Below are 8,744 nucleotides of genomic sequence, written 5' to 3'. Positions count from 1 at the left end.
TTTAGCACTACCCCATTGAAGCAATATTGCATGAGGAAACTAAATCCACAAGTATTAACAGCTTCACCATCACTGTATGACCCATTACGGCCTAGCATTTTTTAATGCATGGGGAAGACGGACAGGACTATGGCCATACTGAGGCTATCTAGATTTAGGACTATTGTGTATTATTGACAGCGAGTCAAGGATTATTATATTCTTGGAAAGCACTAAACCTAAAGGGGTTACACAAAATTGCTTCTAAGTCCAGAACCATTTTTCAGTCTCTGGCTATGCAGTCTATATAGTCTGCTCCAGTTCTTCCAAATGCCTTCCCTAAATCCATTTTTTTTCTAAGGCTTGTCGTTTTCATATTCATAATTTTTAGGTGCGTGTTAAACCTATATGGATTATAACAACCACAAAATGAATATATAATATCATAATACTTTACATTAATAGATAATAATTGGCTTTTAAATGCAAGGAGCTAATGATTCACTTTAACAATTTTCCTGAGTGTTCCAGGTGCTCTTTTAATTCTAGATACTGTACTTGAATGCCACTGAAATATTTGACAATAATCATTATTATTATTATTATTATTATTATTATTACTGTATTCATGGGAAAGCATTAAACCCTTAGGAGTCATAAAGGCTGATCCAAAAGTTCATGTAAGCTAGAATTCTTATAATTAAAAGTCATTTACAAGCACCTCCCTTAAAGGAAAAGATTTGGGAAAAATTATACATCTGACTAATATACAAATAAATAATACTTATCATTTAATAAACAATTGCTACAGTTTGCTAAAAGACTTGTTCTGTGACCAACATTACACAGTTGTGAAATAACTGATGTTATGAATGATTTTACAAAGACACCTTTTCCTCTTTCTTTTTCTGTCTCATAAACACGCTAAGATAACAGGGATATCTTGCTACTCCTACTTACACTTTGGTCACACTTCACAGACACGCACATGCATATATATATATATACATACATCTAGGTTTTTCTCCTTTTTCTAAATAGCTCTTGTTCTTTTTTATTTCTTCTATTGTCCATGGGGAAGTGGAAAAGAATCTTTCCTCCGTAAGCCATGCGTGTCGTATGAGGCGACTAAAATGCCGGGAGCAATGGGCTAGTAACCCCTTCTCCTGTATACAATTACTAAAAAAGAGAAGAAGAAAAACTTTATAAAACTGGGTTGCTTAAATGTGCGTGGATGCAGTGCAGATGACAAGAAACAGATGATTGCTGATGTTATGAATGAAAAGAAGTTGGATGTCCTGGCCCTAAGCGAAACAAAGCTGAAGGGGGTAGGAGAGTTTCAGTGGGGGGAAATAAATGGGATTAAATCTGGAGTATCTGAGAGAGTTAGAGCAAAGGAAGGGGTAGCAGTAATGTTAAGTGATCAGTTATGGAAGGAGAAAAGAGAATATGAATGTGTAAATTCAAGAATTATGTGGATTAAAGTAAAGGTTGGATGCGAGAAGTGGGTCATAATAAGCGTGTATGCACCTGGAGAAGAGAGGAATGCAGAGGAGAGAGAGAGATTTTGGGAGATGTTAAGTGAATGTATAGGAGCCTTTGAACCAAGTGAGAGAGTAATTGTGGTAGGGGACTTGAATGCTAAAGTAGGAGAAACTTTTAGAGAGGGTGTGGTAGGTAAGTTTGGGGTGCCAGGTGTAAATGATAATGGGAGCCCTTTGATTGAACTTTGTATAGAAAGGGGTTTAGTTATAGGTAATACATATTTTAAGAAAAAGAGGATAAATAAGTATACACGATATGATGTAGGGCGAAATGACAGTAGTTTGTTGGATTATGTATTGGTAGATAAAAGACTGTTGAGTAGACTTCAGGATGTACATGTTTATAGAGGGGCCACAGATATATCAGATCACTTTCTAGTTGTAGCTACACTGAGAGTAAAAGGTAGATGGGATACAAGGAGAATAGAAGCATCAGGGAAGAGAGAGGTGAAGGTTTATAAACTAAAAGAGGAGGCAGTTAGGGTAAGATATAAACAGCTATTGGAGGATAGATGGGCTAATGAGAGCATAGGCAATGGGGTCGAAGAGGTATGGGGTAGGTTTAAAAATGTAGTGTTAGAGTGTTCAGCAGAAGTTTGTGGTTACAGGAAAGTGGGTGCAGGAGGGAAGAGGAGCGATTGGTGGAATGATGATGTAAAGAGAGTAGTAAGGGAGAAAAAGTTAGCATATGAGAAGTTTTTACAAAGTAGAAGTGATGCAAGGAGGGAAGAGTATATGGAGAAAAAGAGAGAAGTTAAGAGAGTGGTGAAGCAATGTAAAAAGAGAGCAAATGAGAGAGTGGGTGAGATGTTATCAACAAATTTTGTTGAAAATAAGAAAAAGTTTTGGAGTGAGATTAACAAGTTAAGAAAGCCTAGAGAACAAATGGATTTGTCAGTTAAAAATAGGAGAGGAGAGTTATTAAATGGAGAGTTAGAGGTATTGGGAAGATGGAAGGAATATTTTGAGGAATTGTTAAATGTTGATGAAGATAGGGAAGCTGTGATTTCGTGTATAGGGCAAGGAGGAATAACATCTTGTAGGAGTGAGGAAGAGCCAGTTGTGAGTGTGGGGGAAGTTCGTGAGGCAGTAGGTAAAATGAAAGGGGGTAAGGCAGCCGGGATTGATGGGATAAAGATAGAAATGTTAAAAGCAGGTGGGGATATAGTTTTGGAGTGGTTGGTGCAATTATTTAATAAATGTATGGAAGAGGGTAAGGTACCTAGGGATTGGCAGAGAGCATGCATAGTTCCTTTGTATAAAGGCAAAGGGGATAAAAGAGAGTGCAAAAATTATAGGGGGATAAGTCTGTTGAGTGTACCTGGTAAAGTGTATGGTAGAGTTATAATTGAAAGAATTAAGAGTAAGACGGAGAATAGGATAGCAGATGAACAAGGAGGCTTTAGGAAAGGTAGGGGGTGTGTGGACCAGGTGTTTACAGTGAAACATATAAGTGAACAGTATTTAGATAAGGCTAAAGAGGTCTTTGTGGCATTTATGGATTTGGAAAAGGCGTATGACAGGGTGGATAGGGGGGCAATGTGGCAGATGTTGCAAGTGTATGGTGTAGGAGGTAGGTTACTGAAAGCAGTGAAGAGTTTTTACGAGGATAGTGAGGCTCAAGTTAGAGTATGTAGGAAAGAGGGAAATTTTTTCCCAGTAAAAGTAGGCCTTAGACAAGGATGTGTGATGTCACCGTGGTTGTTTAATATATTTATAGATGGGGTTGTAAGAGAAGTAAATGCGAGGGTCTTGGCAAGAGGCGTGGAGTTAAAAGATAAAGAATCACACACAAAGTGGGAGTTGTCACAGCTGCTCTTTGCTGATGACACTGTGCTCTTGGGAGATTCTGAAGAGAAGTTGCAGAGATTGGTGGATGAATTTGGTAGGGTGTGCAAAAGAAGAAAATTAAAGGTGAATACAGGAAAGAGTAAGGTTATGAGGATAACAAAAAGATTAGGTGATGAAAGATTGAATATCAGATTGGAGGGAGAGAGTATGGAGGAGGTGAACGTATTCAGATATTTGGGAGTGGACGTGTCAGCGGATGGGTCTATGAAAGATGAGGTGAATCATAGAATTGATGAGGGAAAAAGAGTGAGTGGTGCACTTAGGAGTCTGTGGAGACAAAGAACTTTGTCCTTGGAGGCAAAGAGGGGAATGTATGAGAGTATAGTTTTACCAACGCTCTTATATGGGTGTGAAGCGTGGGTGATGAATGTTGCAGCGAGGAGAAGGCTGGAGGCAGTGGAGATGTCATGTCTGAGGGCAATGTGTGGTGTGAATATAATGCAGAGAATTCGTAGTTTGGAAGTTAGGAGGAGGTGCGGGATTACCAAAACTGTTGTCCAGAGGGCTGAGGAAGGGTTGTTGAGGTGGTTCGGACATGTAGAGAGAATGGAGCGAAACAGAATGACTTCAAGAGTGTATCAGTCTGTAGTGGAAGGAAGGCGGGGTAGGGGTCGGCCTAGGAAGGGTTGGAGGGAGGGGGTAAAGGAGGTTTTGTGTGCGAGGGGCTTGGACTTCCAGCAGGCATGCGTGAGCGTGTTTGATAGGAGTGAATGGAGACAAATGGTTTTTAATACTTGACGTGCTGTTGGAGTGTGAGCAAAGTAACATTTATGAAGGGATTCAGGGAAACCGGCAGGCCGGACTTGAGTCCTGGAGATGGGAAGTACAGTGCCTGCACTCTGAAGGAGGGGTGTTAATGTTGCAGTTTAAAAACTGTAGTGTAAAGCACCCTTCTGGCAAGACAGTGATGGAGTGAATGATGGTGAAAGTTTTTCTTTTTCGTGCCACCCTGCCTTGGTGGGAATCGGCCGGTGTGATAATAAATAAATAAACCTTTTCCTCTTGCGTTTAGTCTTGTATTTTAGCATCCATCCTCCTTTTGTCTTCTCAATGTCATGTACTAAATGATCACGTGTCATGCATTATGTGCTCAGTGCCATTTTGGCAAACTCATTCATCTTCTCAAAACTTTCTCTCCTCTCACTTGCCTAACTTGCAATGCACTGATTCATCAATGTTCAATCCTATTTTCACTTAAAAATATTCTTCATGTATTTGGCAAACACCAAAACATCTGGTTATTTAAACATACTGTAGATTAAAGTATAGGACAAACCACTGTGGTTGCATTTCAGTGTAGAGTACAGAAGAGGGATGAATACACAGCACCTGGTTGCCCCTCACAGTTCGATAGGTACCCGAATGGTGGAGGTAGGCTGCATTTGGGAACATACCAGCGGTGATGCATTTACACACAGCATCTACACCACCTACAAATGCAAACAACTTTAATCTTCAACAGTTAGTATATCAATAAAATAGTGGTACCTCGAGTTACGAACTTAATTCGTTCCGGAAGGCTGCCCGAGTGCCAATACCAAATGAATTTGTTCCCATAAGGAAAAATGTAAATTAGATTAGTCCATTTCAGACCCCCAAAAATACACTTCCAAAAGCACTTACAAAAATACACTTACATAATTGTTCAAGTTGGGAGCCGTTTGAAACTCGAGGTACCACTGTAATTAATAAAGAATTTATTAAACGAAGATGGCTGTAGCTACAAATTAAGACTGTTGTGGCTGTGAAACAAACTTTTATTACTTTACATAAAGTGCTACTTATGACTAATATTATATAAAAAGTAAATGGTTCACACAGGCTCTTACATATGAACTGTTTTCAAAAAAGTTCCTGGACTGCACAAAAATTATTATTAGTATTAGTATTTTTCAAAACTAAGTGCTAAACCCACAAGGGTCATAGAGCACAAAAAAATACAGACAATCTAATCACCCAGCTGAAGTTGTCTTCCTTGAAGTACTCTCCTTGAAAGGCTATACATTTGATCACGCTGGCTCTGCCACTTCTCGAAACATTTCTGGAACTCTTTCTTTCCTAACAGTATCTAACATGTTTACAATTTTGCTTGAATCTCCTCTCCATTGTTAAAATGCTGCCCCTTGAGATGTTCCACAAGTAATGGAGAGAGAGTGTATACGTAACCCTCGGAGAACCTAGGAGTAGCCACAAGTATAAAAAAAAGTACATTTCCTCTAATTGCTGCTTGATCCAAACCAAGCACTCAACTTCATAAATTGCAATCAGGCCAAGTGCCATACCACCCACTTTATACTGTACAGAATCCTTTCTCCGAAATTCCAAAATCCATGAGTTTTTCGAGTGTTGATATGATGTGCCACAAATGGATCATTCAGCACAAGATGTAGAGGCTCGACCCTCGTCTGTTGAGCCAAGACAGACGAGCTTCATTTTTTTTTTTTATATATGTTTTATTATTTGTACTAGTGCCGGTTTGTTGTCGGCAGCAATTGCCGTATTTTATGGCATCGAAGACACTTTTTTTTTTTCCCAAAATGTGAATTCTCAACTGTACTACTAACCTTATAAGTCATTAAGCCCTTGATCTACAAAGTGGAATGCAAACCAAAAACATGAAATATGAGCTTGGGCAGCATACATACAACCCTCCAGTAGGCTATGATGGACTAGTGCAAGACCAGCTGATTGATTCAGTGAGACCACAATCTCCTGCTTTACCTCTATTCACTCACCAAAGTGCTGTCCACCAATAAGCCACAATACCATGAACAGGTGCAATTTGCAGGTAATGTACAATACAATATATGGGTCTCCAAAAATGGCAAACACATATGGGCATCACTTTGTTAGCTTTTGCAACTGTCACTACCTTGGCATGAGAAGCTTGGCTTCACTAATTCAAGGCATTCATGAAGCCTGCAATCTCCTCACCACAAAATAAAGTCAGCCCTCAAAGGAAAGAGCTTCAAAACATGCATATCATGACAGCCTTCATGAGATGTGAATCCAGGCAGTCTCATGAGATGACAGGTTTATGAAATGGAAATGAAAACAGTCTCATGAGATACAAATCAGGATAGCCTTACAAGATCAGCTGGATCACTATCTCCTGAAAATGCTGGAACAGCCTCATGTGATGTAAATCAAGAGAGCCTAATGAGATGTATTTAAATCAGGACAGATTTCCGAGATGTTGATCACCAATCTATTTAAAGGTGCAATTAACAATCAAACTGACATTACCTTCACTGGAAGTTATTGGAATGTTAAAGTTTGCTAAAAGTTTTTCCATTCTTCCTCTAATCTCAACTGCTCTGCGTAGAGCACGGTGATTGATGAATTTCTTCATGCACCAATGTTTTGACTCTTCTTGCTTTTTGTAAGCAGTGAACACGTTTAGTAGTGTTATTAAGTCTCCTTCATTAACCTAGGAAAGAGAAGAAATTTATGCATGGTTTTCAGTAGAACAATACATTTAAAATTACAGTATAGTATGCCCATTTGTAGTATGGTATTATGAACTGTTTCAGTTTCCACATACTGTACCAGACACACACACAGACTCTTCGTGCTATATTTACTGTCCCCTCAAGGAAGGTTCCTTGATGTTGGTGAGGGGCTCTTGATTTAGGGAATTGGATCTGTGCTCCAGTTCCCCGAATTAAGCCTGAATGCCTTCCACATCCCCCCCCCCAGGCGCTGTATAATCCTCCGGGTTTAGCGCTTCCCCCTTGATTATAATAATAATAATATATTTACTGTGCTTTATTTTTAGACATTACAGTGATATAACTGTTATAGCCATATGCAACCTCACTAACAATAATAATATCATACCATTTATTTATCAACTTATCAGGACATGTATATAAATTTTGGTACTTTTTTTTTTTTTTTTTTTTATTCGCCGGTACTTTCCCGGCCCGGGTCTTTTCCAATAGTGGTGACCCGGCCTTGGCTCCCTGTCTGGGGAGTATCTCGAGACCTAAGTCTCCCATGGGAGGAGGTACAAGTACCCCCTCATCTTTGGGACCAACTGTCCCCAGGCCTAGCCAGTGGCTCGTAGGGAGAAGCTAGGCCTGTGGTCTGCCATCTACCTCGCCCCAAAGGGGCTCATGGGGATGGCAGTCTTGTGAGCTGCAGGTGGTAGCAAGCTCAGGCAATTTTATTTTAAATTACTGCATAACTACCAATTTTAATTACAGCTCAAATCATTGTAATAAAAATTCAGTACCTGTAATAATATACTGGATTCTCTTGTTTCACTAAAATATACATAACAGTAGTATTTCCAATGACAGTGTGAGTTAACATGATCAGACTTAAGTGAGAATAAAGTGGATTCAATAACATGCATTCAAAAGCAAGATACTTTTGCCATCTCCCCAAGCTGATAGCATATGAAGCACATGCAACATAAAAGTCAAGCCTTGGATATGTAGTAGTTGGAAATTTCTGAAAAATTGTTATTACAAAGTAAGAGGTGAATAGAACTCATTACTTACTAATGAAATATTCTCTTCCAGGTACTGACTTACACATTACGTACAATGTTTTATACTGGTGCAAGATTGCCCTTAGAAATACAGCATTCCAACTGCTTCACTTTTAACACCTCTCAAGAAATGTGGTTTGATGCTGGCGAGGGGCTTCTGAACCCAGGAAGTGGACCTATCCTTTCCCCCCTTTTTGGATCAAGCTTTATTACCTTCTATTCCTCATGCACTGTATAACACCTAAGGGTTCAGGGCTTCCCATTTATAAAAAAAAATAATTCACTCAACAATGCATGGATAACTGTCAACTATGTGCTTTAGTCTTGAGAATTATATCATTTATAGTACCTTATTAATAATAACACATCCATACACACATGTGCATGCACATATACCTGCATTACTGTTTACAGTGGCCAAGCTCTAATTCCTGGACCCCACTTCTTAAACTCATATTTTACAAATTCCCCAAGTTTCATTGTTTAAGTCTTGAGCTGAATTTGCCTTCACTACTTTCACCACAAGCTTATTCCACTTTCTCCTTACCTCTCATCATTTTCTTTATTCATTCAGGTATTCGGCTGCCATACAGAGACATTTTTTGGAATCACAGTATTCATTCAGCAACTCTCTGATGTACCAATAATCAGTATTTTCCCATACAACACTATACCTGAAAGTTTCTATGGATAGCACGAGCACGGCGCTCTTGACCTCGAGGTATCATGAATATATTTTGAACCTGCAACATTGCCACAATTGACAGAATTTCTTGTGAACACCCAAAGTCACCTGAAATAAATAAATACAAACACACATCATGTATTATAAGAATCACATAATTTATTAAAAGCAGCCAATTTATTGCCAT

General features: G+C 39.0%; 1 protein-coding gene across 5 annotated transcripts in view; it reads right to left on the bottom strand.

Moving 5' to 3' along the window:
* The window catches only part of LOC128692666 (probable ATP-dependent RNA helicase DHX35), a 37,450-nt gene that overhangs the window by 593 nt on the left and 28,113 nt on the right, over positions 1–8,744 (bottom strand). For 4 of the 5 annotated variants that reach the window (XM_053781936.2, XM_053781937.2, XM_053781938.2 and 1 more), the window contains exons 11-13: positions 8,547–8,665; positions 6,621–6,804; positions 4,627–4,804 (exon numbers count right to left, since the gene is read on the bottom strand). In XM_053781936.2, the coding sequence (XP_053637911.1) occupies positions 4,627–4,804; positions 6,621–6,804; positions 8,547–8,665 (481 nt within the window). The remainder of the gene's footprint in view (positions 1–4,626; positions 4,805–6,620; positions 6,805–8,546; positions 8,666–8,744) is intronic. The other variant, XM_053781940.2, reaches the window with a different exon arrangement.

Source organism: Cherax quadricarinatus, chromosome 30 (assembly GCF_038502225.1).
Source record: "Cherax quadricarinatus isolate ZL_2023a chromosome 30, ASM3850222v1, whole genome shotgun sequence".
In the NCBI taxonomy this organism is placed as follows: domain Eukaryota; kingdom Metazoa; phylum Arthropoda; class Malacostraca; order Decapoda; family Parastacidae; genus Cherax; species Cherax quadricarinatus.
The sequence above is the reverse complement of the archived record's forward strand: the minus strand, read 5'-3'. Positions and strand labels throughout refer to the sequence as shown.